General features: G+C 36.5%; 2 protein-coding genes across 5 annotated transcripts in view; one reads left to right on the top strand and one right to left on the bottom strand.

Annotated features, from left to right (window-relative positions):
* LOC108680544 (protein roadkill) overlaps positions 1-6,108 on the top strand; it is a 62,760-nt gene extending 56,652 nt beyond the window's left edge. The window contains exons 8-10 of one of the 2 annotated variants that reach the window (XM_018169390.2): positions 37-215; positions 791-933; positions 1,390-6,108. In XM_018169390.2, the coding sequence (XP_018024879.1) occupies positions 37-215; positions 791-933; positions 1,390-1,537 (470 nt within the window). In that variant the 3' untranslated portion in view covers positions 1,538-6,108. Of the gene's footprint in view, positions 1-36; positions 216-790; positions 934-1,380 lie in introns of both variants that reach the window. The other variant, XM_018169379.2, reaches the window with a different exon arrangement.
* A 535-nt stretch (positions 6,109-6,643) lies between these two features.
* On the bottom strand, positions 6,644-25,866 carry LOC108680548 (cyclin-C-like). Of its 3 annotated transcripts, XM_018169420.2 has the most exons (8): positions 25,774-25,866; positions 14,534-14,617; positions 13,494-13,600; positions 11,402-11,563; positions 11,292-11,336; positions 10,427-10,550; positions 9,363-9,490; positions 6,644-8,911 (listed from the first exon to the last, which is right to left on the bottom strand). In XM_018169420.2, exons 2-8 carry the CDS (start codon positions 14,563-14,565, stop codon positions 8,709-8,711), a joined length of 801 nt encoding a protein of 266 aa, XP_018024909.1. In that variant the 5' UTR covers positions 14,566-14,617; positions 25,774-25,866; the 3' UTR covers positions 6,644-8,708. The 3 variants fall into 3 exon arrangements, with proteins under 3 accessions (XP_018024909.1, XP_047736176.1, XP_018024901.2); XM_047880220.1 differs by lacking the exon at positions 25,774-25,866 and having other exon boundaries at positions 11,292-11,317; positions 11,383-11,563; positions 14,534-15,289; XM_018169412.2 differs by lacking the exons at positions 11,292-11,336; positions 25,774-25,866 and having other exon boundaries at positions 11,357-11,563; positions 14,534-15,288.
* Between the last annotated feature and the right edge of the window lie 1,176 nt (positions 25,867-27,042).

The following is a 27,042-nucleotide window of genomic DNA, read 5'->3' as shown; positions in this document are numbered from 1 at the left end:
CATGCACAATTATTAAGCATGACCGTGTTGATGCAGCTCGGTCTCCGGTGTTCGCTGCGATGTTCTCACACGAGATGGAGGAGCGCAAGCACAACCGCGTCGAGATCATGGACGTGGAGCCTGAGGTGCTGCACGAGATGTTGCGCTTCATCTACACCGGCAAGAGCAACAACCTCACCAGAATGGCTGACGATCTTCTTGCTGCTGCTGATAAGGTGCCCTTGCCTTCATGAAAAAATAATTTAATATGTACTCTCTGATCGCTAGTCCACCGTATATTCTGTTTGATCGTCCCTTAACTGAGAGCGACAGTCGATTGTTGAGCTTAAGCCCGAATGTGCCCTGGATCTTCTTCAATTTAATTTTCTAGAGTTCAGACTTAGGTTTCAGTTTTGACTACACGAGAATCACTTGTATCTTTTATCTATCTTATACACGTATACATCACCTTCCTTCTCCGATATTCGAAACTATTTTTTTTTTTAAGTTGACGGTTGAATTTTTTGAGGTTTTTAGCGCTCTGAACTAAAATGTGTTCTCGAGTGTCATAGAGAATATCTAGTACGGCAACCTTAGCTAACATTGTATTCTAATATTTTGTGATGTCGCCGATCGATATGGTGCCTTTGGTGTTTTTGACTGTTCTATTTCTTTTACCGGTATTTTAGTTCCCCATCCTGGTTATAGCAATTAGGGAGCAGGGGTTCTGATGGCTCAGTTTTACACAGTTTTTCACGGCACTTTGCCCTGAGGTAGTTAGATTGGTCTGACCTGTGTTGCTGTTGTGCAGTACGCGCTGGACCGCCTGAAGGTGATGTGCGAGGAGGCGCTGTGCACGAACCTAAGCACCGAGAACGTGGCCGACGTGCTGATCTTGGCAGACCTTCACAGCGCCGACCAACTCAAGGCGCAGGCCATCGACTTCATTAACACGTAAGCGGCGTCACCCAACAACTAATTAAAAGCTTTCTAGCATCACTCTTATTACTTGTCTACTCATACTGTTACTGCTTATATTAATGAAAAGATGAAGAGAAATAAAAATCTTTTTGAAACGAGAATAACTTGAAAGCTCTCTAGCATCACTCTTATTACTTGTCTACTCATACCGTTACTGCTTCTTTAATGAAAAGATAAATAGGAAAATAAATTTTCTAAACGAGAATTATTTTTAAAGTAATTGTGGCATTTTCTGCCTAGAATTGCTCGCTTCTTTTAAATTCAAATTGGAAGTCCATAATAGGAGTGTTCATAATGGTGCAGTTCGAATATTCATAATGGAACAGTTTTAGTGTTCACAATAGTGCAGTACGAGCCTTCATAATGGTGCAGTTGTTGAACTCTGCACACCTCGTTGAGGTTATGTTTAACTTTGTGCAGTTGTTGCAGACACGCGACTGACGTGATGGAGACCACGGGCTGGAAGGCAATGATCAGCAGTCACCCGCACCTCATCGCCGAGGCTTTCAGGGCGCTAGCAACACAACAGACGCCTCCCATGGGGCCTGCACGCAAGAGAATAAAGGCCAGTCCCTGAAAATACCAGCCTTTAGGTCTCATATCTAAGCTCATCCCAGCGCCCTCATCCAGCTTGCTTGGTGTTTGCAGGTGAACTAATTCATTCTTGAAATCTTCTTTTTGCTGATTTACTCCGGAAACTGCTTTAGCTGAAGTGTACCAATAACTGAACCAGCAGAGGATGTATAAATTGGTTTTGTATTCTAAATTTTTTTTCGTTTGTTTGAAGTGTCAGTGCAAGGTACTATTTGCAAAAATACAGGCCGACTTTGTTTAACAGTATTGGCTGTATATTCAGGTCTGCTAGTGCAAATCATGCTCTCCCAAATGTTCTTTATTAATATTCCAGTCACTACGAAAGAGTTTCAAGGCAAGGTAGAGTTTCACCGTGTTTCTGTGATGAGATGTGTACATAGCTTTTGTGTTAGCGTTAGAGGGGCCATGTCTTCAACTCGGTCTCGCAAGTATCCAGTCTACGCCAAGGAATTAGAGGGTTTTGAGTGGTACGTTGTAGTTAGCAATGGAAGTCTATATTGAAGGTTGACTTTTTGTTTCATGTAAAAATGATTTTTTTTTGTGATGAACTAATTGGATCATAGTATAGTAAAGTTTTTCAATTGACCCATGATTTCTAAGACTCCATTATTCTTAACAAATTTAGACATCGGTTTCTGTCTGTCACTCGTTTTTATTTCTTTTTCTGTTAGATATTTGCGATGAAGTTTTCAATAGCTGCAGTTTATCTACAAATTTTAATGCAATCTTACTGTGTTTAATTTTAGTTCTGGTAAAATTTTTTCCAAGTTCTGCTTGGAAGTTGCGTACTACAAATAAAGCTTTTGAGCATTTCCTGTTTATGGTTCCGGAATGAATTTTGTAAGTAGAACTAGAGTTTAAAAAGGAACAAAACGGTCGCAGATTTTTATGTGAAAACTTAAGGCGATGTTGTTGATAAGAGGTTAGGACGACAGCTGTAGCTGTTTGTTGCACTCCCCTCATACCTGATGTTCTGCACCCGCAACTGATGGTTCTGCTGGATGTGTTTACTGGTACTATCATAGGACTGTGCCTGCGATTCTCTTGGTGACCCCCACACTTTGTACAGACTAAGAGGCTGAGAGAAAGACGTTCTAAATGTTATGTCCCCTTCATTTTGATCTCAAGTAACGTCCTATTACGCCTAGTTTATGGAGCGTCACACTCATTATCTTTGATGTTTTTGTGCTGCCGAGGCTCTCTTGTTTTGCTCGCACTCACCGCCATCGTATAGTTTTAATGATAATACTTGCTTTCCATGTCCATCCATAGCCTATTTATGTGTCATTTCGGTCTGTCATTTAAGTTGATGATACGCATGTGCGCATATCATCGATAACAATATAGAAGTGTATTTCAACTTTGTTCCGAACATGTTAGGTAATCAAGCTCAGAGAATTCAATATTTCATTGGTAGCTCTAGTCCGTAATTCTTCACATCAACATACTGTGATGGATGAAATATTTCACTCATGGATACAAAATCGTACATTGTAAAGGATATCGGTATTCAGTAAACAATGTTACGGTCGTTTTTGAAATAGTAATGCATTCGTTATTATGCATAAAAAATTTCCTTGTCTCAGCCCTCGTTATTTCTGCAGCAACTGATTCTAGTCGACATCTTAGACTAGTGCCAACACTGGCCACAAGTGATAGATTTTCCATGCGATAACTAAAATTCTCTTCCTGGAACGTGATTACATTTTACACCTTCTGATCTTACTAAGAAACAGAACTCAAAAGTGTGATTGATTGAAAAAAACTGCCACTAAGTGATAGCTTTTCACACATTTTGAGTTATGTATCTTCTCACCAGTCGAGTGGGCTAGCTGAGGAAATTGTATATATAATAACGGAACATTAAATCAATTTTGGTACTCAAGAGAATTCCTGTAGCAACTGTACTGATTTATACTAGAGCCCCCAACCCCTTCTCTGTTGTAAGACTGTACATAGTAGGAATTGATGTGATGCTTTCTTATCTTTAAGTGATGGATGATCGCTTTTCTTTTTGCCTGTTAACTGTAAACTTGTGAGCGTTTCAGTTCATCGTCAGTTGTTTTATATATTAAGATACGATTTTTGTGAAGCGTGTATTTTGGTAACTCTCTGCAACGTAGCAGTTGGTTAACTACAAACTCAGGTACAGCATCGTTGATCCAGTTGTCGCATTCATTATCTTGTTGCTTGCTTACTCACATTTCATCGTAGATATTCTCGTAAGAACTTAATGTCTTTTCTTGTAATTTTTCCTCACATTGGTTTTTCTACAAACATAACATTAATATAAGTTCTAAACCAATACGGATGTCAAATGTTAGAATCACGATCTCTGTAATTAATTTGCTAGAATTCATTTAAAACATCCGACCGACAATCGAAATTCTTGAGGTTCAATATCCGGTATCTTTTTCAGTGTTAATTTGCATCAAAAGGTGGTATCAAATTTTCTCGTCCAAAATTTTAGGTCAGTTTGAGATTGAAATGAAGTTATACGTGTTACAGATATCTATGTGGTATAGATATGATTTCCCTTTTGATTATTAACCGAAATTTGTAAGATTTTAAATTGCTTCTATATTTGGTTTATTTTTCAAGCCATTTCTGTTACTGTCGTGATGCGTGCGTGTGATGTCGATTAAAGAAAAGGTAATTTTGCCAACCTTGTTGATGATTAACTCAATTTCAATTATCGCCACTTTTGAAAGACATTTTTGTTATTCACTTGCAGATTTGTAAAATGAATTAGTATTGAGGTGTGACCAGGAATAATAAATGTTATATTGTTAACGGAGGAGCCTGTGATTTCCAACTTTGTATCCTAGCTTATCCCTGATTAAAATCGAGATCTTTATATAAACTTTCACTTGCTGCAGATTTTTTTTTTTTTGAGGGAATTAGGCTAGATCTTCCCCAAGTTCTGTATATAGAAGACAGGAATTAAATTACTTTTGAGTATTATTTTTTCATCGGGAAACATCTTCAGTTCATCATTTGGTATTTGAAATATGATAATGTATTGACCATTGCCCAGATGTATATTCTATTAACCTGTTGTGACTTGTATTCAATATTGTAATGATTCTGGCCAGCAATATGTAGAGGACGGCAGTCACGCGCAGGTTCAAGCGTACAGTTCGCCACTCACGAGTACAGATGGTGGAATTACTCTGCCAAACGTCATTGAGTCTAAATTCTCTAATTCAAATTAATTCTAGTTCTACACTTAATTTAATAGTTCCGGAGCCATGTTGAGGCAATGAATATTGGCATGGGCAGTCAAAAAACAAATTAAAAGCTTTCTCTTTGCGCCGAATTTCGCTCATATAATTATCATAAATGCATCGAAAACGTAGAACATCATGACACGTTCGACACTTTTGCTGAACATTTATTAGGGCTGGTCCGAATAGCAAGGTTAAATCTTACTCTCAATTATGAAAAGCAGTTGTTGGATATTATAAAATCGCTGATGATTGTATAACGACCTTGTGGGCCTCAACTTCAATGCTGCGATGCGCCCTCACCGAACTTCATTTCTGGCGTTTTCTTAATTAAATTGCCCGATCTGTTGACGTTATTGGAACTCTTATAATAGAAGTAAAGCTCTATAGTAGCGGACTTGCATCACATGTTCACATCATATACTCTGTTGCCGTTCTTTTTACTTGTTGTATTGTGTTACCGTATGTTGCAGGATACGTTCACGTGCTGCAGAATTTAAGTACTGACGTTGTTCTTGTATTTTCGATGGCCTCCCGGCACTGCCTCTGACCCACCTATCTAGGCTAAGTCGTTGCCAGTTTTATGGCCGCGCTTTTTGTCCTCAAAAGTTTTGAGGAAAATTGCAGGATGAATATTTTTAGTAAAGATCATAGCAAAGGAGGCTCTCTCGTTTTCTTTCCAATCTTGATTTAGTGAAAATGGAACTTGTTCGTCTACAGTTGACGTCTATTTGCCTTGCTTAAAATGGAACCTTGTCTCTTGTATTTTGGCATCTACTTCATTTCTGAAAGATTGAACGTCCTTTATTTTTCGTGCAAGTATGGAAAATTTTACGAGGTTATGCTGCTCTTTTACCTCAATTGTAGGGAAGTGGGCGTGCGACTAGCTTGCTTTTTGCGGAAAGAATTTTTGTTCTAATTTCAATACAATTTAGTTATTTCATCCATTCTAACTGGACTCTTGTAGTCCCACGACAAATTTATGTCTATTACCAACAAATGCTCTTCGTCATTAACTATGTCTCCTTTAAATTGTATGATCCATAAACAAATTTCATTGAGGAGTACGGTAGAAATCATGCCTTATTTCATAACTCTCTAAATTGACTTGTTCCATTAACAAATCTCAGTGAGTAGTACCGTAGGGATCGTGTCCTAAATTATAATAACTGATTAGGTGACTTTGTTGCTTAGGTACAGCATCCCAGTAGTGAACAGCCTCCTGTAGCGCATACCTGCCCCTGTATGGAATAGCTTGGCCAGCGACACGCCGTCAATTGGACGTACGGCGGCAGACTCATTATCTTTTAATAAAGACTCAACCGTGCCCCCCGTCTTTGCTTTAGTTCCTGTCGATTGTCGTAATGCAAGGAGCCGTCCTATCGAAACTGGCTCAAGCACACGCCGCCACACGGAGCCTCCGATATCTTTTCTGTAATTGGAATAGTTACAAAGCCGTCGGTGATTGTCTGACAAAAGTAAACTCGACTATTTTTGATAGTACTGGACCTGGTTTGGGTTGACCCTGAAACTAAAGCTATCGGTCCAAATCGATTACTCATGTGAATCGATTTGAGGCATTCCCATTCTTCAGGTAATTGTGATTGAATCATGAGGTTGTGTGATGTTGATGGGCAGAAACATTTTCAACATGTGAGGTGAACGGACAGAAAATTGCCTGCACATTCTTGACAGAAAGTGACGTGAGGCACATTAAAATGCAATTATAGTTATGGATGAGCAAATTTTAGATTGAATGACATAAATATTTTTGTCTTATTTTTATTATGTCTGCAGAGAAGTGTGCAGGCAGCAATTTCAAGGCTAGTAAACTGGTTCATTTCTGCCAGCGCCCAAAAACGAACATTTGGAAACATTTATTTGGTCAAATCAGAAAGAAGATCAATACAAGTGAATAAATACATAAAAAGTATCTTGAAGCAAAACAATTTAGTTGGTAATGGATAAATGAAACAATGCAATTTCAAGCACTGGACATCTATTGCCACCAAGTTGGACACAAAAATAGAATATACGAAGCTTTCATCACATAAAGATGAACTTTAACTAATTAAGGAGCAAGCCAGCTTTGTCAGTTTTTGGAGTGGAAGCAAAGAATTCAGAAGACATTAAAAATTTAATGATAACGAGACTGCGAAATATTCAATATTATATATAGATTAATGAGAAACTCATGAGTACTTCGGTGAAATTTTTTTCATTTTCGCAGGAGGCAAAATGAATTCTGTGCATCGTTAGCGCGTTGAAAATAGGCACAAGGAAAGCATCAAGTTGATGGAAAAATATTTTTACGAAGGAAATTCACTCGGAAGAGAGAAGCTTTTCACAGCAGCAAAGAACAAGACTCCTTCTGAGTGCGGAGGAGAAATGTTCTTCAACTTCTAAAATGTTCTGTTTCCAAAGATTTTCTCGAACCGATGAAGATATTAAAATGAGTAAGATTAGTTGTAAAAAACACATACGAATATAATATCAACCCAAACAGGTTCAAGTGCCGAAACAAGATATTTCCTTAGACCGACTGTAAGTGTTGTTTAATACACGAATAGTTCAGAAGAACTTTTCGTCAAAATTGTAGAAACAAAGTGACTGTCATCCATTACACTCTGTATACATCGTAAAAAATTTGGTTACACAGGATGCGATTAATGAAGATTTACCAAGGCATTAAGCTTGCTTCAAAAAGAACGCTACGACTACACTGAATACCGCATATGCACCACATAAAAAAATTTAATATATTGGATGACAGTTACGACACAGACTTCGGAATGGACTCACTATGAATGATATAACAATTTTGAAAAATTGTACAATTAAATAATAATTTCACTATCCTTTTCGAAAAATAAAAGAATTGCCAGAAAAACATTGATTTTTCTCTACTTCCTCACTGACTTATTTGTTCTCAAGGTGAAAAATTAACGAAGTTGTGAGCGATGAGCCAGCCACATTTCTATCGTATACCGTACGTTCAGAAATATTTTGTAGATGTTCAGCAATTAAGGTATTGTACTAATATCACTTGAAAATTACTTCCAAAAAATTGACAATCCTGCCCTCCATGTATACTTTTCTCCACTACACGAACAAGAAGATACCTTCGATGCGCAAAAGTAGCCAAAAGCGAGGAGAAAATAAATATTATCGCCCGAAAACGAAAGCCGCGTCTGAATACAACATTCGAAGAGTTGCTGGACAGTAAAGGCAATGCAGGCAGGTGGATTATAGTTCATGCAAGTAGTTTAGTTACGCGAGGAGCTGAGTAATATTCACCTAACCTAATATTCACCCGTAAGTTGATATCTGAACAACCAGCACTAAACTAGCAGCAGCAATCATTCATTTCAAAGTTATCCCCAGCAAACTGCTGCCACGTAGACAATAACGAATTATGTTGCGTCACCAACATGCTCAATATTAACTAACATCATCTCCAGTACCGTTAAGCATGTGACCCTTGAAAACCATCGTCCTGTAAACCGATATTAAGATGCGATGCACTCCTGCTACTTTCATTCTTCACCGTGAACGCCGGATAATATGAATTGGTTATACAAAAAACATCCAAATTATTGACGCCACCTTTAAGTCGGCGAAAAACTCTCCACAAGATGTGCTCTACCATAGAGAACCTGCTATTAAGTTGATTAAAATTTATAAGAACGTTCCACTTATTTCATATCTCACTCATCAGCGATGTACTTGCCTAAAATATGAATTTCAGTAGCAAAAAAAATTTTTTAAAGGCAAAATTCACACACCAAGTATAAAGTGTACAACATTTTAAACTGTTCAATCGGATTCAGAAAACGAAGGATAATCCCAAGTAAATTTTCGACCGGCAATGGCTCACCCTGCAGCCAAAATAAAAAGCAAGTTTTTTAAGCCTACCACAGGACAGCTTTATCTGGAGGGCTGAAGATTCGGCTTGGGCATTTTCTGCAGCAGCGCGAGAATTTCTTTCTTTTCATCGTAGTTCTTCCAGAGCTCGTAGAGGCTGAGAAGATGGCTCGTGACGCCCATGATGTTGTCCATGTCAGTGTTGAGCTCAGCGAACCATTGTTTGCAGTCCTTATTGTGTACCACGCACGCCAGCTGAAGACAAGCTGTACCAAAAACGATACATTTATGGCAATAGCTTCACGACTATAACGTAATAAAATTTAGGCTTGGACTCAGAGTCTTCCAGTTTTTATTTTGTCATGCAGATAATTGTTAATACTATCAAATTAGGGCAAATTATTTTAATTATTGTATTAAGTATTAAGTTTGTAATGCGCGCCATGCAATTATCATTGCATGGCGCGCATGCCATTGGTTAATAATACATGCATTCATCATGTATTAACCAATGCGTAGTAAACGTATAAATGACATATATTCATTACAGCAATAGTTGCATTCCCCACACGAGCATCACAACGTTCAGTCTAAGAACAGTCTCCAGTCGCCAAACAATTAAGATTCATTCAATAGCACCTTTCACATGACATCGAGTACAAGAGAGCAGCACAGTACTTAGTACTTGACATAGTACAAGAGTACTTGGCACAGTACCTAGAGCGATCTGGTAGGGGGGATACAGGAGACACACGTCGGTACGGAGGGAGTCGTTGACGATGGTCCATGAGAGCTGCAGGGTGTCGCTGTCGCAGTTCAGGTCCTGACCGTACTGGATCAGCGGCCTGTACAGCAGATTGTAGTCAATAAATGCACAAAATACTTGCCTCAAAACATACAAGCATTCGTATTACACATACATTTCTATAATACTTACATTTCTATCCTTCATTAATGCTGCAAAATATTATGTCTAAGAAAGAAAATAGCCAGAAAATTTACTAGTTATCTATATGAGAAAACGTTTCGGAGTCCAGCTGCATCGTCAGTTGAAAATACTATAAGACAAGCAAAATCAATAAGAAAAAATTGACAAAAGAAAAAACAAATAAACTTGAGGTGGCAGACCTATCTATTTACACTTTCTAGGGGATAGGAGCTGATGACGACATTTAAGCTAGATTTTGCTTAAAAATAAATCGGAATTTTAAAATTCGTAGGTCTGAAACACCGGTCGTGGAAGCTAGAACTCTGAAATCACTATCGAACACCGGGACATTGAACTGCTCGGTGTAGGCGCGCACAGCGAACTAACGATGGGGCTGGACTCTGAACGAAACGCTTTATCATATAAAAAAGGGTTAATTTGCGGGCTACTTTCTTTGCTTTTAAATTATTAGTGAATTGCGATCTAAGCAGTTAGGTGATCTTACTACGTATATTAGGTCTGAAATAAAATTATCTTAGGCATGAGAATTGAGGAAACATAGTGAGTGGTAGGTTGGGGAAAGCCCTACACAAGTTTATACTAAAATAAACTTAGCCATCGTATGAGGGTGAAATAAATTTGATGGCAGACTCACCATCGTTGGCCAGTCAGTTATGGGTGACTCGCCATCGTTGGCTCATCAATTGATGGGTGACTCACCATCTTTGGCTCATCAATTGATGGGTGACTCACAATTATTAGCTCCCCAATTGATAATTAATACGAATAGTCTAATCTGTACACAAAATCTTGGAGAAAAATGAGATTAGAGAATCGATGATCGATCACTCACCGGTATGGCTGGAATACAATAAGGCAACAATCCATATTCTCGAGCAAGTAGAACTCGCACTCCAACACTTGGTTGATGCGATATGGAAATTCTGTTGAGTAGGCATAGCCAAACTTGTTCTTCACTGCACAAAAAAGAGCACAACAAACAGTTTTATTGCTACAAAACTTCACACGTTTGAATAAAAAAAATTAGGGACAGCTTAAAGCATGAATGTTTCGTGGCCATTATGGTTTAAAAATTCCTTTAATTGATAAAAAAATATCAAGAAAGAATTTGCAATTAAATTTTTGCACCTACACAAGCAGTCATTTGAATACATGTGCATTTGAAGTGATAACTTCATGTATTCAATTTAATATTTGAGAATATTTATTATTTGTGTGTGTTGAAAGGCAGACACTTCAAATATCTTTGGATATTTCTAGACAGGGTCCACAATATTTGATTGTGATTTCATAATGTCATAAAATTTTACGTTTATTGGTGGAACCAGAAGGCTTCTCTAATCATTATTGAATTAAAATATTAATCTCATATTGGATTTTTACTGCATTGAAATAAAATTAATGCAGAGACTAAAAAATTTCAATCTTCTGCAGATTCTATGCTGTTAATTCTAATTTAAATAAAGCTTATATTCAAAAAGGCAATAACTTGTCTTTCTTTATTTTTGTAGTATTGCTTTAGTTTGAGACTAACAATGGTAATAGAAAAATGATTGGAAAAGATGGCCTTAAAAAGCATGAAAATAATAACAACTCCAAGCAAAAAAGATTAGGTCTCTTTTTGGAGACAATGTTGTTGTTTAAGCCTGTGTTAAAGCCTGTTGTTGGAGATAACACCACGGCATGGTATCACTTACCTACTTGTTGGCAAGTGGATATAAGCCTGTTGTTGGAGATAACACCACGGCATGGTATCACTAACCTACTTGTTGGCAAGTGGATATAAGCCTGTTGTTGGAGATAACACCACACTCCTCCACTTTGGATGCCAGGAAGACAGCGGTGGGCGCCAGCAACAGCGGGTCGATGCACTTAAGAGAGTAGCGAGCATAAAATCTTTTCAAAAAGACTGTGGCTGTTGCCACCACTTGCTGCCTCAACTTCAGTGTTTCGCCAAGCTGTTGAATGACTGCACAAAAAGAAAGATCGTTAGTATAGCAAATGGAACTGAGCAGGAAATAAATTGTATCTTCATTCATTCCACTGAGAAAAATATCCAAACAAGCACACGGGACTGAATTGTTGGCAATTATGACATTGATCAAACCAAAAAATGAGTGTAAATAAAAAAAAAATTATTGCCAGTAATGTTTACTCTCTCTGACAATAACCACTGTTACTTCTTGACTAACGCATTCAGTTTCTAGAATATTTATTTAATATCATTAGAAGACAACAATTGTATTGATTGCATTCATAAATTTTATGTTATTCGTAGTTGTGAAGATAAAGGGGATAGATAATTGCTGGTGTGAATGTGAAGCAATTGCAATTCTAACTTCACAAGACCCTATTGTCAAGATGATTTCCATCACCAGTAGCAACACTCCTCCAAAATATGGAATTCAACACAGTAATCTCAATACAGGGTTACATATTCTAGATGATGGACCTAACTCAATAAATTCTTATTTCAGTGCCTATAAATTCAAAATAAAAAATTTATACACCAATGGAAAGAGAAAGATAAAAGTATAAATTAATTATACACGGAATTTGGTGGCGGCAGTAGTTGTAGACACGTTCACCAGACTTCTCGCGCTTGCTAGCTGCTCTTATGTTTCACTGTCACTTGTGGGTGAGGTGGCTACTGTGTTGCACACAGTTTTATGTGACATTGAGTTTGCTAAAAGTGCGTTGGAAGTTACAGTGCAGCAGGCATTTCATCTCAAATTTGGTATTGAAAAACCGACAAGAGAAAGCATTAGCAGTCGCTTTATGCAGTTTAAACAATCTGGAAGAGTGTGTAAAAGAAATGGCTGTTATTGGGAAGAGTTTGAGCATATTTAGATATTTGCCTGGCAGCACAAGAGGGACATATTGAACATATATAATATGTAAAAAATTTAAAATTTCTCTTTCCATTGGTATATAAATTATTCATTTTGAATTTATACTTGAATAAATAAGAATTTATTAAATTGGGTGCATCATTTAGAATATGTAACACTGTACCATCTTTTCATTTTGGATGCAGTCATCAGTCACATCAATGATAAATTTTAACTTAGAAAATTGTAAAGGAAGATCATTATTTGCAGGTACCAGTATTTAATATGGAAAAACTAGGTAGTCTAAATGAATTTAGACTTATTAGTTAGATTATTTAATTGGCTGATAATAATTATTGATATTTCAAATCTGAGAACTACCTATGCAATAATATTGAAAAATATTATTTAAATACAGACTGAAAATTAATTTACTCTTACAAGAGAAAACAAAAAATATACTGTGCCATTCATTTTCAGAAATTGTTTCCTTATTTATAATAAGATACATTTTTTCTAATTGGCATTGCTATGCGCAATGAAGTGACCATTTAAAGAAATACATACTTGTGTACAGTATGTATATGTGACAAACTACCATGCAACCCCAAGTAATATGATATTGCTGAAAAAAATTCCTTGAGTAAGGGATGAAGGAATAGCTTTAGAAATTTATATTCTTGTTTCTACCTAATTTTGAAATAAATTATCACAAAAATAATGTCTGAAACTCTTGTCTTCACTATCAGTGGCATCAGTAAAATTTGGCAAAAATTTTCTTTCAGATATTTAAAAAACTCACAGCTATTTAGAGAAGTAATCAGAAGTTTGTTTCATCCTAAATTATTGGCATCAAATCACAAACATGATAAAAGAATTGAAACAAAAAATTACTAAAAAAACAATGCTGACCCTTGAAATAAATACTGAGTTAAGAGAAAAAAATTAAGAACTTGTCTTAAATTTCCATCCCACACAACCCAAAGCTCAACTAAGAGAAGTTCAAGATACTTCCACTTATTCTGAAAATATATTGAGAGTTTAATGCTAGTATCAAAATAAACTTACAATTGGTGAAGAAGATCATAATTTTTTGGTACTCCTCCTCGGAGAGCACCTGCAGGTCAGCCTGTCGCTCCTTGATCAGGTCCTGCTTATCCAGCAGCCATTGCTGGCTGCACATGAAGCATAGGAGGTTAAATCTAAGATCCAACAAGTCTTGTCATTTGTTGTCAGTTTAAAAATCCAAAGCCAAGTAATTTGTTGTCAGTTTAAAAATCCAAAGCCATGTAATTTTTTGTCAGTTAAACAATCAAGAACCTAGTCATTTGTCAGCAGTTTACCAATCTTAAGCCATGTCAATAGTTGGTAGTTTATCAGTCCCAAGTCTAGTCATTTGTTGGCAGTTTACCAATCAAAAGCCCTGTCATTTGTTGTCAGTTTAACAATCAAAAGCTTAGTCATTTATTGGCTGTTTACCAATCCAAAACCTAGTCATTTGTTGTCAGTTTAACAATCAAAAGCCTAGTCATTTGTCAGCAGGTATGGTAACCAATCATAGCCATGTCATTTGTTGGTAGTTTAGAAGTCCCGAGTCTAGTCATTTGTTAGTAGATTATCAATCAAAGCCTAGTCATTTGGTGGTAGTTTACCCACAGCTTCCAAAAATGAAATTGTCTTTCAAGCTACATAAAATATTTAAATCAGCAATTCACATCAATATCATAACATTATTTTGAGCCTATGGATAAACTTAGTGCCTTTAACAATCAACCCTATAGAAAGGGGGAGAAATTAATTTACTCAATATGCTAAGAGTCTAAAAAACCCATTTTGATAGTAAATTGATCTTGCCACAAGAAATAAAATTAATAAACGAGTTAAGACGATTTTCATCATTCAATGTTCATCCATTATTGTACTAGCTGCAAACAGGTTTTTTCCAGCATTTGAATACAAGTGATTGACAGGGGGCACAAATTTAGCTTGATTGGGGCTATATGAAAATAAAGGCACTAAATTTACAAAATAATTCCCTTTACTTACTTTATAGGGAACTAATGAAAAAATTAAAAACAAACACATGAAATTGATAAAAATCCACTTACTAATGGGCACTCTGCCAAAAATTCCCTGCCATGCTGCAGGGTCTAAATGAACAACTCTCTCTTTGGTGATAGTGTCTTTTCAGTCTGAAAATAATTTAAAATTATTATATAAGTAGAAGAAAGTGCAAAATTTCACTGTAAAATCCTATGAAAACACCTAATTAAGAATTCCTTGCACAGAGTTCTAGCATAGACAGAACTCAATTTTCTTTCATGATAGCATCATAGAAGATGATAATTACAGGTCAGTAGTAATATACAACTTTTTTGGGCTGTCTAGACAATTTCATCTCTTCTTTGTAAAGTTGCTCATATAAAGTTACTCCAATGCACCTAATAAACAGATGATATTGGTTATTTGAAACAATGTCATGTTTTTAAACACTGTTAAGAGTGACAACTATGCTGCCACTTAACACTTTGACTCCGATTGCTCATATGCCAAACTTCCCGAGCAGACAGTGACAAATTTCATTTCTCAAGTTAGTTTGACGCTAGCTGTTGCAGCGAAAGGAAGTGCGTAGCTCTGTATGAATTAGACCGGATATGTTGGTGAGAGAAAACATGTGGGACATATGTGTACCACAATGTACTACAGCCGAAAAAACCCTTGTGACATATGAAGTGGGACACTATTGTACCACGGCTCTGTGGTACGTATAGTCTAGAAAATAGAAAAACATGAAAATGTCTAGAAGTTGGTGCAAATCATCAAATGATAAAGGAAATATGACTTTTACCGTCAACCGGGGCTACTCGGGATGGGTGGGATAACTCGGGACAGTCCTCCGACATGGCGTAAAACTGTTAAATTAGTAGCAAAACTAATTTGAATATTGCAAAACTAAATATAGTGGTGTAAACGTCAACATTTTTCTATGTGGTATAAAGGAAGTTCAAATAAAATACTTTAAAATAAATTAAAAAAAACATGTTTTTCTTGTGGACTAAAAGTAGAAATAAATTATGGCTCGCCCCAAAAAACGTGTGTCATGCAGATTTATGATTAAAGCGAAAAGCACACAACACACAAATTTTGTAAATTTGATGGTGAACGTACAGCCCAACCCATGTTTTTTGGGGCGAGCCACAATTTGTTTTCTACTTTTAGTCCACAAGAAAAACATAGTTTTGTAAAAAGTTATTTTTAACACGTTAACCGCCACATGTACCACCGGTGGCACAAAACAAGCTGTCAATGAACGCCATATGTACCACCGGTGGATCATTCACAAATTTATTTTCAAATTTGTTTTTCACTCATTTTTGATGGCTAGAAGGATATATGATCAAAACGAGTGTCATAATTTATTTATTAGCATAATTATTCAAAAAAATAGTTTCATACAAAGTTCAAATGAAATATAACTAAAATTTTGTTCCGTAAATCTGACTCTTCCTCAAACCTAAAATTCAATGGTAAAAAAGGAAATTCCTCAAATAAAACAAATAATCTGCATAAATTGGTGATCATAATTAGTGAAATTACCTTTTGGAAAATTATCCATGAACCAATAATAGCATAAGACATCAGACATTACATATGAGAGTGGGTTTTTTCAAAACAACCAGGGCATATATGTGGCTTATTTTCACATTGAAGGCAGACTGTTTTCACTCTTGCTTTTGCAGCTGCAACTGAGCAGCCTTTATTTTTTGACAGCACCTCTTAACACCCTCCACATCTTTTTCTTACATTCCAACATTGACCCTCTAACTCAACAAGGTAATGACTAATGAGAGTTTCTTTTCCCACCTATAACAGCTGGTTCTTGTCCTGCATTTGTTTTTTCGAGTTTCCTGTTATGAGTGAGTGAGCAATAGATTCTCAGAATTCTTTCATCGACAAGGGTTTCTTGGTATGAAATTTGTTATCGTGATGCTGAGCAATTAGGAGTAGGGAGTGAAATAATGAAATAAACATATGTAATAAGTCTTTGTATTATTATAAATAACAAAGTAACAAATAAATATCATAACTACAAACTACAATATAAAAATATTTTTTGAAAGCTCTAAACCATAACCACCGGTGGCCAAATAAATACAATATCCAATGTGTTTCGTTTCTATTATCGCAATATAAGCCACCGGTGTACCATAATCTCTTGTACCACCGGTGGCGCACATGGCGCTGGAGAAAAATGAAGATTTAGTGAACATCTTTATGTACCACATGTGTCTCATGGTTTACTCTGTTCTAGAAGAAACTAGACAGAGAGTATAACACATACACACCTTCCCTTGCAGCTGTTCCTGACCAACTGAGACATTTTAGTGCCTAGAAGTCTTGGCGCTAGGGGGAAGTTCCAATATTGCATGCTGGCAGTTAACGTGTCAAGTATTTTATTTTCTCCTTTTTAGTCCGTTGCTACACATGAAAAACGTTGTTGCAAGCCAATTTACTTGACTTGACGTACGTATTGATGATACGCAGCTATAACTGGAGTGCCCGCACATCATACTATATATATACTATATATACATATATACTTTACTCAATTAAGCTAATTTAGGTCTCTAATTGCTAGTTTTTATGATTGTATCTGAAATTGTTAGGTGAAAATAGCCTGCATGCCAAATTTCACATCTCTAGAGCAATCAGAAGTGGGCTAATTTTCGTAGTCAATGTTAACAACAAACAAACGCAAAGCTAAGTTAAGAAAAACATGTTAATTAAAATACCGTAAAATGGGGTTACTTCAACTTCCGGGGTAACTTTGACCACTTTTCATTTTTTTAACAAAAACCCCCAAAACTCAAAAACTATTTGACATTGAAAAATTTTGTCAAAGGCCATTAAACGCCTAATATTGAGGCTACATAACACAATAGAAAGATTTCAAAAGTTTGCATACCTAATAGGTTAAAAAATTAAAAATGTGACCCATAAAAAAAGAGCTATTATTTAAGGGGAGCGTCTGGCCAAAATTTTTTAATTTTGGCTTTTCCGGTTTTTAGTCTCGTCATAAAGCTGACATTCTGCTCTATTCAATGGTACCAAAATCATCTCTAAGTTGATTTATGCGTTCACGACAGATCGCAAAAGGGTGGGGGGTGGTGGAGTTCTTTCACATTTAGGATAGGCGAAAATTCCCGGTGGCATACTTAAATAGCTAGTCCACATAAGATGTGCTTCAGTTACCCGCTTGCAGTTGTACAGTAGGGTTTATGTGTCGTCGTTCACACCATCCTTTACAGGAATTGAGCTCCAGTATTGCCTAGTCTTGCATTCTTGCCACCTTGAACGCTTATTTTGAGGCGCCCGGGACTTTGTCAGGCTCTACTGAACAATTAACTTATTGTCACTGCAAACCTATCTCCTCCTACAGTTTTGAAGCAACAGCGATGAGACATATACCATTCGATTTGCAATTAAAATATCTAGAGATTCGTTGTAGTTTTTTTTCAATTTCGTTATAGTTTTGAAAATATTTTGAAAAAAGGAAAGGGAAATTGGGGAAAATCTAAAAATTTTCAAAAATTTTGGGAAAAATGCTCCCACATCCACAAAAATTTGAAATTAAAAAAAAAGCTACAACGAATCGATAGATATTTTGATTGCGAATCGAATGGTATGTGTCTCGTTGCTGTAACTTCAAAAATCTAGAAGGAGATAGATTTCTACAGTACCCCCTTATATGGCCGTTTTCTAAGAATTTCATGTTTTCTTTCATTTTTTTCAAAAAATGTACATGAATAAAAGCTGTCTATTTCTCTGTGTTACATATGTGTACCAAGTTTCAGAATGATCCGTCTGTAAACAGCCGAGATAAAATTTTGCCCAGATGCTCCCCTTAAAGCCTGTCAAAGTACCCCCTCAAATTTTTTTATTTTTTGGTAAAATAACTCAAGGTTTTGATGCATTGTAGTAGAACTCTTCTAGTTACATATGCAAATGACAAATTTTAGGAAAGTGTCATAGTTTGCAAATGGGGGTGCTGCCCCCCCAATGGGGGAACTTTGACCACCTAATGGCAGCCATGACGGGGTAACATTGACCGGCTTGGAAATTAAGTTAAAATTACCATAGGTACCTATATAACATATTTTGCGTTTGATACACCTATTAATGTTTTTTCTTTATGTTTCAGACTCTAGTCTTATATATGGTAATTTTAACTTAGTTTCCAAGCTGGTCAATGTTACCCTGTCACAGCTGCCATTAGGTGGTCACATTTCGCCCATTGGGAGGTGGTGCCCCTAATTTGCAAACTATGACACTTTCCTAAAATTTGTCATTTGTATATGTAACTAGAACTTGATATATAACAGTAAAATTAAATCTTTATTTTTAATAATGAATGAACGACTTCATTTATGACTTCCCTATTCAATCGTGTATCAAAACAATACATTTCTTTCTAATGCTGGTGCTGCTTTATTTGGTTTGGTCAACATGGTTTTGTGATCTCAATACCTATCTGGTTGAAAAAAATTGCACTTCGTAGCTTTTTACTGATCATTTAAAAGCATTTGCTAGTGCTTTCCTTCTAGCAAAATGACACTTTGAACATTTTTGCAGCAGGTAACGTGGCATGGTTGTAGTGACCAGATCTATTTTATCCCCATCTACTGATCATATTTCAATGAAACTTTGTGCATGAAATGAAATAATTATTCTGGTATGTTTAGCTTGTAACAAATTTTATAATTTCAACTCCAATCACATGTCACACAGCAATACGTGCAAGAATTTCCAGTGGCCAACATATTCTTCCAAATTACTTATCAAATCTTAATAAACTCAAGGACATGGACTCTCAAAAGCTTTTTTGCATGTGCTAAGATCACAATATTTTTCCAATTACTGTACCGCTGCATTCTCAAGTTATATGGCTGATCTTTAGACATTCATATGAGAAGAGCTATAAACTATAGGGAAGGAATAAATTTCATATAGAACATCGACTTAAAGCCTTCAAGTTTGAGGTCTAGAAATTTATTACTTGCTATATACAGTCAGCATGTTATGAATGTAATAGTTTAAATTTTTCTTTAAATATTGTTGTGATTGGTTGATATTGGTTATAATTATGCGATTAATTTTGCCCTTTGTGCAAAAACTACCTCCATTTGTACAAATGGTATGAAGGTTACAGAAGAGGCACACAAAAAATTTCATTGTAGTCAAGTTTCAACTTGAAAAGAAGTCAACAACCAGCACCATCTCTTGGATTTTTCTTCCAAGCTTGAACACGTACAACAGAACCAGAATTTTGTAAACTTGTGACTGATAATCGGCGAATGCTGCCTTGTACACTTCTGTTTCCAGCGGTGGCGTGACTGGAATCTGAAACCAAAAAAAATGAGGAGTGATAGCAGTCAGTGTATTATTTTTTAAAAATATTGTGTACGTATTAAATTATTCATGCTTGTTGAAATATATAAATTAACTATTAATCCAGGTTTGGAGTTGTTGTAATGACCAAAAAAATGGTCGTTAACTTTTCAAAAAGTCATTGAAATTCCGACGACTCTTGCCACTTTATGAAACCTGGGTGCTGCAGGCTGCGGCTGGTCGGTGCTCCGCAGCTGATTGGTTGAAGTTTCGAAGCAGTCCGTCCAATGAGGTGGCTAGAGGCAAGTCATAAGATGAATTGCTTTGTTAAACACCTACGGATTATCCAAACCAAAAAATAAGCAATGGAGTTCCTATGGACTTAATTCATTAGAAATGGTCATGAACTGTATCAATTGCAGTAATAAAAAATAACCATTATAACTTATTAGCATTGTTAGTATCACTCTGCAGTCTGCTCATATGTACATGTGAAGTCAATTATAGGAGATCAAAAAAAGCAATTAATATTTAACAGAAAGAAACTCCATAAGAGTGTCTTTGGCAACCATGCAATATGCTACAAACTATCTGCGGGTGGCAGCGAGCACTCCGATCCCAATGCACAATGCTTTGTAGAAGCACCAAGTGACAAATATAATTATTTACCCGTGCAAACTACCTGTGATCTTGTTCCGAGCAAACTAAAGATTTACCCATGCAAACTAAAAATCTTGTTAGATCTATTGAAAAAACTAATAAGAAAATTTTCAATAAGACAAATTCTCTGGTCTTCAATGAAACCTGCTTAAATATAATTCTTTGTACAAATTCATTGAATCAATATAAAATTGTTAACAACTTAAAATATACTATGAAGAGGTAATACCCAATCTATGTATACTATTTAACGATGCCAATTTTTAGCGCATTTTCTCATTCATGAAAAAATGCACTATTGTGCTCGCCATGTCTGTAATATAACTTGGTACTCACTGCAGTGAGTGACAGAGAGCGCATTTTATCGTTGACAAAAACGTGGTCACGGATGGACAAAGTCTAAGATTAGAGAGCGCATTTTCTTGTTGACGACATCATGAAGTCACGGACAAACAGACAGACAGATGGATGGACAAAGTTTAATATTGGAGAGCGCATTTTTTCGTTGGCAAAAACATGAAGTCACAGACAGACAGACAGACCGTCAGCAACCATACTTTTGATACAAACTAGCTGTGGCTGGCAGCGTAAACTAGCTGTGGCTGGCAGCGTAAACTAGCTGCAGCTGGCTGCGAGCACTCCAGTCCCAAAGCACAATGCTTCGTAGAAGCATAAATATAATTCTTTGTACATCATTGAATCGATATAAAATTCTTTACAACTAAAAATTATACTATGAAGAGGTACTGTAATACCCAATCTGGGTATACTATTTAACAATGCCAATTTTTATTAAATTCATACAAATTTATATGCAACTCAAGGGTAGCGTCTACATAAAAAATCAATAAATTTGGCTTTTCCTATTTCTTTTTTCATTTGTAGCTGCTGGAAAGGCTCATCTATTGCAGCAAACTGCATATATGTGCATGCTCTAATTTTCGCGTAAATGAATTTCATAAAAATATAGAGAATGATCCATGCTTAAGCGTAAACTTTTAATAGGTTTTAGGCTAAAATTTACGCTTTTAGTCCAAAGGACTTGAAACCAAGCTTCTGATTTCAAGTAAAAAAATGACCAAGGAATTGTGCTTCTGGAAGCTTCTGTTGACACAGCTGATTGCAGCACATTTTTAATAAGGGAGGGCTCAAGTTGCCAGTACGCATTTAATGTAGTATTCGGTTGGTACAAAACTAACAAAATTACCTTGAATTATTGATTATAATTTCTTGCATTAGGTAAATGTTTATGATTAAAATTCATCATAGAAGTTCTATCTCCATAATTCCATGTTGAAATAAAATTACCCACATAAGGTTCACATAGATGCCAGCACCAGCAGCGGCAATCAAATGAACTACTTTAATTAACTTGTGGTGCAGTAAGATATTAAATTGTTTGAATTCTAAATAAAGTTGACGCGTCCACATCCAGATGCTAGCGCCAGTAGTGGCAATCAAAGGAACTACTTTATTGTTTAGTATATTTACTATAATAATAACAATATATTATTCTGCTTAGGCACAGTCTCTCAAAATGTTCCAGCAACATATTTTTCATTACTAATTATTTACATTTATTTGTTTGTGGTGCAGCAAAATAAATGTAAATAATGTGTGCAGTGGGTGATGGCATTCGAGCCTATTACATGTGACGTATGAAGTTAACATTTATCATATAAGGCATACATGTTATTATATTAAAATTTATACAATTGTCTACTGATTTCAACTTAATTATGATTTTGCATGTTTTTCTTTGTGATTTGGAATTTTTTGTGCCTCTTCATTATAACAATTAGCAGTAATGGCAACCGCTGAAGCCAGCAGCCAGATCATTCAGGTACCATATACGACAAACAGTTGAAAAAAATTATTCTACTTTAAAGGTTTTACCATGTACATTTTTTTAAAAATATTACTTTATCTAATAGGAGAACAATAATTCAGTTCTATAACCTTAAAATAACGTCAATTTTAAAAGTTATAACTAAAAGTGGGATTAATTTTAAACCTAAGCCGTTTGACATTTACAGGAAACGAACTCGAGCCGGCCGGGCTGAGGCTTCTGGAGCTTTGTTATAATAGAGTCGAACAAGCATTTGCCTTGTGCACTTGTGCCTAATCGGATTCTTATGAAAAGACCGCGATTGTTACTGAACTTTGGAATGAATTAACGGAACCGTCAATTTTGGAAGTAACAAGTAAGTAAGATTATTTATGAATAGGTTTTTCAGTAATTCAGTGCACCGTGCAAGACTTACTGTACCGTGATTACTTGCGAATAAATTTTCTATTACCTTGTGCTTCTGTTGCCTTTTAAATCCAAAATGACCATTTAAAAATGGCAGCTGACAATGAGTTCTTCCATCTCCATTTTTTTTTCATCGAGACATCGACACTCCACACAACTAATCGTAATATTGTATTCGTAGTAAAATTTTACTTCGTTTTAAATATTCAATTGCAAACGATTTTTTATAATTTTTATCTTTGAATACAACTTCAAATGAAATCTAATATATTTTCATCATCTAAAATTATGGTCACGAGAAGACGTGATTTCTGTAATTTTGGAACGCACTTACGTTGTCCGTTGTCATAGTCGTTGCATGACCGACGCATGGCGCATGATGGCGGCCAGCCGGCCATGGCTTTAGAAATTCATTTGTGGCATCATTATTAATTTTTAATGTTTTAATCTTGAAATATAGGTATGTATATTGAAAATGTTAAATTAATTTATACAATGACAATTACAAAATATTTTTAGTATATGATATGAATTACCGTCAACCGGGGCTACTCGGGACGGTTTTGAGCGTTTTTTGTTAATAACTTCTTACGATGAAACATTTCATAAACAAGTTTAGGCTCATTTTATAGCTCTTTGCGAGGGCTATCGAATGGCATCTTCAAAAAAATTCCATATGCTATTCGTAAGGTGCCAGGAGCAAAATAAGAGTGTCCCGAGTAGCCCCGTCGAACGGGGCTACTCGGGACACTGGGAATGAAACTTCATTTTAAAACACTTGAAGCATGCAGAGCGTACTCATCCATTACTAACAGTACTCTGAAGTCCGCCTCTTTCATTGTAGATGATGTAGAGGTAGAATAAATGATATTTTCTGTGATTTTTACTTGTTTTTCCTTTATTGATATTTTAATTTTTTAACCTATTAGATATGCAAACTTTTCAAATCTTTCTATTGTGTTATGTAGCCTCAGTATTAGGCCTTTAATGCCCATTGACAAAATTTTTCTATGTCAAATAGTTTTTGAGTTGTGGGGGTTTTTGTTAAAAAAACAAAAAGTGGTCTAAGTTACCCCGCCCGTCTAAGTTACCCCGCCCGTCTAAGTTACCCCATTTTACGGTATTCTTTGTTTTTAATCAATTTTTTCATAATTGGAGCTTTTGCTAACTGAGGTTCTACCGTAAATGCGTTTTTGGAGGTGTCCCGACTAGCCCCGGGAGGGTGGCCCGAGTAGCCCCGCCGTGCGGAAATGGCCGCCATTTTTTTTTGGAATGAGATAGGCAAAATCTGCCAATTACATTTTCACGCCGACACTTGGGTGCAACTTTTATGTAAGTAAAATTTTTTAATATGGCAAATATTTTTTTTGCTACAGACCTTAGCAGAAGTAACTTTTCAAAACAGCGTTTTTCACCATTTTTTTCAGGAATTTTTCAAAGCTAGTAAATGTCGTATTTTTCAACTGCCTTTATACTACATAGATAGGAAAAATGTTGACCTTTACGCCACTATATTTAGTTTTGCAATATTCCAATTAGTTTCGCTACTATAACAGTTTTACGCTGTGTCGGAGGTGCGTCCCGAGTTGCCTCGCCAGTCCCGAGTTGCCCCGGTTGACGGTATGAAATTTTACTCAATATTTCTTTGAAGATTTGATCTCAACTTCTCAAATCTCAACTTTAGTCTGTTTAGGTATTTTTCTATATATATTAAATTAAACTTGCAATTCGTTGTAGCGGTTCCCGGTAAGCCCGCACATTTGCTTAGTTATTGGTCAGAGGGGAAATCACTAAACGAGGAAGCTTCAGAAGTGGATGTAAAATTTATTATTATTGAAAAGCAACACAGCTGTTCTTGAACTGCCCTAGGACTTGCTGATGAAGATTCCTAGGGAGTTATTAAATGTAACATTCTCATATTATTTGAAGCAATCTATTCTTAGAAAATTTTGAAGCTCCCTCATTCATAACGAGCTAGGAGACCAGGCTTGGGCTCTGCCAACCAAACCTCAAGGCAGGGCTCCATTGGCCACCCCTCATGGGGCAGCATGGAAGTGGCCGAACCGCACAAGGTAAGTAGGCAATTCAATAATATGTATTACAGCAATCCCTTGATTAACGCGGTTAATAAATCCCCGAGTTTTACCGTGTTAAGCAAAACCGCGCTAATCAAACTTAAGAATATATGGGAATAATTATAATGAATCCTCAAAAATATTTTTTTTTCTAAATAATAGGGGAAATAAATAAAAAAAATGTGAATGAATTAACGTATTGTTTCCCGTGCGTATTGTTGACTCGGGAAACCCTAGGTCTTCACCAATCTTTGTTTTCGTTTCACCATTATCAAAACGCTTAATTATTTCAAGCTTAGTCTCCAAAGTGATATTTTTACGTTTAAGCGTTCCCTTTTTGTCCATAATTATGACGGTAATTTATCAAGGAAAATTATTTACTTTGATAAAAATGAGCAGTAGATATGGCAGTGATCTTGACCAGTTGAAGGCTAACGAGTAAGTTAGAGCACCGGCATGGCGCACTTACCGGCGAACGTTGCCGAACTCGACCATTCGAGTTATGAACGAGAATGAATGAGACAAAGCGCGGTTAAACTGACTCTGTAGTCAGCATGAGTGCCTACGGAACGGGACCTTATTTAAAGAATTATTGGCTGAAATTCATAAAGTAACAACATTCGGCTAATTTTTCATTGGCTGAAATTCATAAAGTAACAACATTCGGTGAATTTTTCCAAAAGTCGTAACAAAAGTAACATAAGATCTAATAAGCAAAAAGTAACACTTTTGTTACGAACGTAACACCTCTGGCTAGAGGCGGGAAAATGATGTGTTGTGGAAAAAAAAGTCACGCTAATCAAAACTGGCACCGCTTAGATTAAGGGTAGGTCGCAAATTTTTTTCCACGGTAATCAAAACCGTGGTATTCAAAACCGTGCTAATCAAGGGATTGCTGTATTAGTATATTACAGATATAATGTATGTGAACTGTCTTGGCTATGGACGTCCAATCGTCACGAATACCGACCGGCCTGCAAATCTAATCTCAGGTGCGTGGCAGGACGTCCTTACTGATGAACATCAAGTATCATGTCCAGGTCCCGGCCTTCGTTTGTACCCCCTGTTAAAGGGACCAGATGTAAGTGCTTATAACATAGGCCAAATGTTGCTTAACAGTATACATTGCGGATATAATGTCCGTCCGTCAAGTCTGTATTCCTGTAACATAGGAAGTTCATCTAAGTTCTTATTGTTCCGGTTATTGAACTTGCTGCTACTTTTTGTTTTTATGGATCATCTGAGACATAAATATAGCAACAATGTATTAATTTAATACACTGAAAAACTGTTTTTTTCCTAATCAATTCAATGTTTTAAGCTAATGAATTCTAAATACTTGCAGCTCAGTCACACGGCCATAGCTGCGTCTGCTGTCAGTGTCATGAGTGCGTCAAGTCCTTGCTCCGGGTGCGTAGGTGCCAACCTAATCTCTGGTGCGTGGCAGGACGTCCTCCGTGATGAACATCAAGTATCATGTCCAGGTCCCGGCCTTCATACCCCCTGTTGAAGGGAACAAATGTAAGTGCATTTAACATACTGGGAAAATGTTGCTTAATGCTATGATTGAGAACCGCGAGGCTTCAAATAAGGTCGGTTTCTATTTTATTTCTCTATCAAGCTCCTCATAAATTAGGGTGCACTTTAGTCCAGTCGTAAATGAGATTTTTGTTATTCGAAGCTAAACCAATTGTGTATTAAGAAAGGGTGGAGAGGACTGATAACAACTAATGCTTAAAAATAATTGCAGATGATCTGCGGGACAAGGTGCCCTGGTCGGCATTGCGGCAAGCATCATGGCCGCCACACCCCTCCAATCCCCCAGTTGGTGGCACCCGTACCTCTGCAAACTTCCTACAGCCCCTCCCCTCCCCCCCGCTCAGCCGGACTGGGCAATGCTTTTGCGAACCGATAAGTACTCAACAAAATTCCCTGCCACCATGACCTGGTTAAGTGAAAGAAAGATCTGAACTCAGGAGCCTCAGGAGGAGCTAGCTAGCTAAAAACATGGCTGACTAGCTGAGGCTCAACTGATGATCATGTTTAGTAAGTAAGTCATTTTATATGTCATTAATATCATTCTGGATATTGTCATTTTTTCAATCATTGATGGCATTTGCAAGTGCAATCATGGCCTGAGGGAAGTCATTAAGCAATTTTACAGTTCAATTCTTTTTTTTTTATAAAAATCATTTTTTAAACTCCACTGGGGTCTGGGAGAGACCAAGCTGGGTTTAGA

The sequence above is a fragment of the Hyalella azteca genome, unplaced genomic scaffold (genome assembly GCF_000764305.2).
Source record: "Hyalella azteca isolate HAZT.00-mixed unplaced genomic scaffold, Hazt_2.0.2 contig4996, whole genome shotgun sequence".
Classification (NCBI taxonomy): domain Eukaryota; kingdom Metazoa; phylum Arthropoda; class Malacostraca; order Amphipoda; family Hyalellidae; genus Hyalella; species Hyalella azteca.
This window is presented reverse-complemented; position numbering and strand designations above follow the sequence as displayed.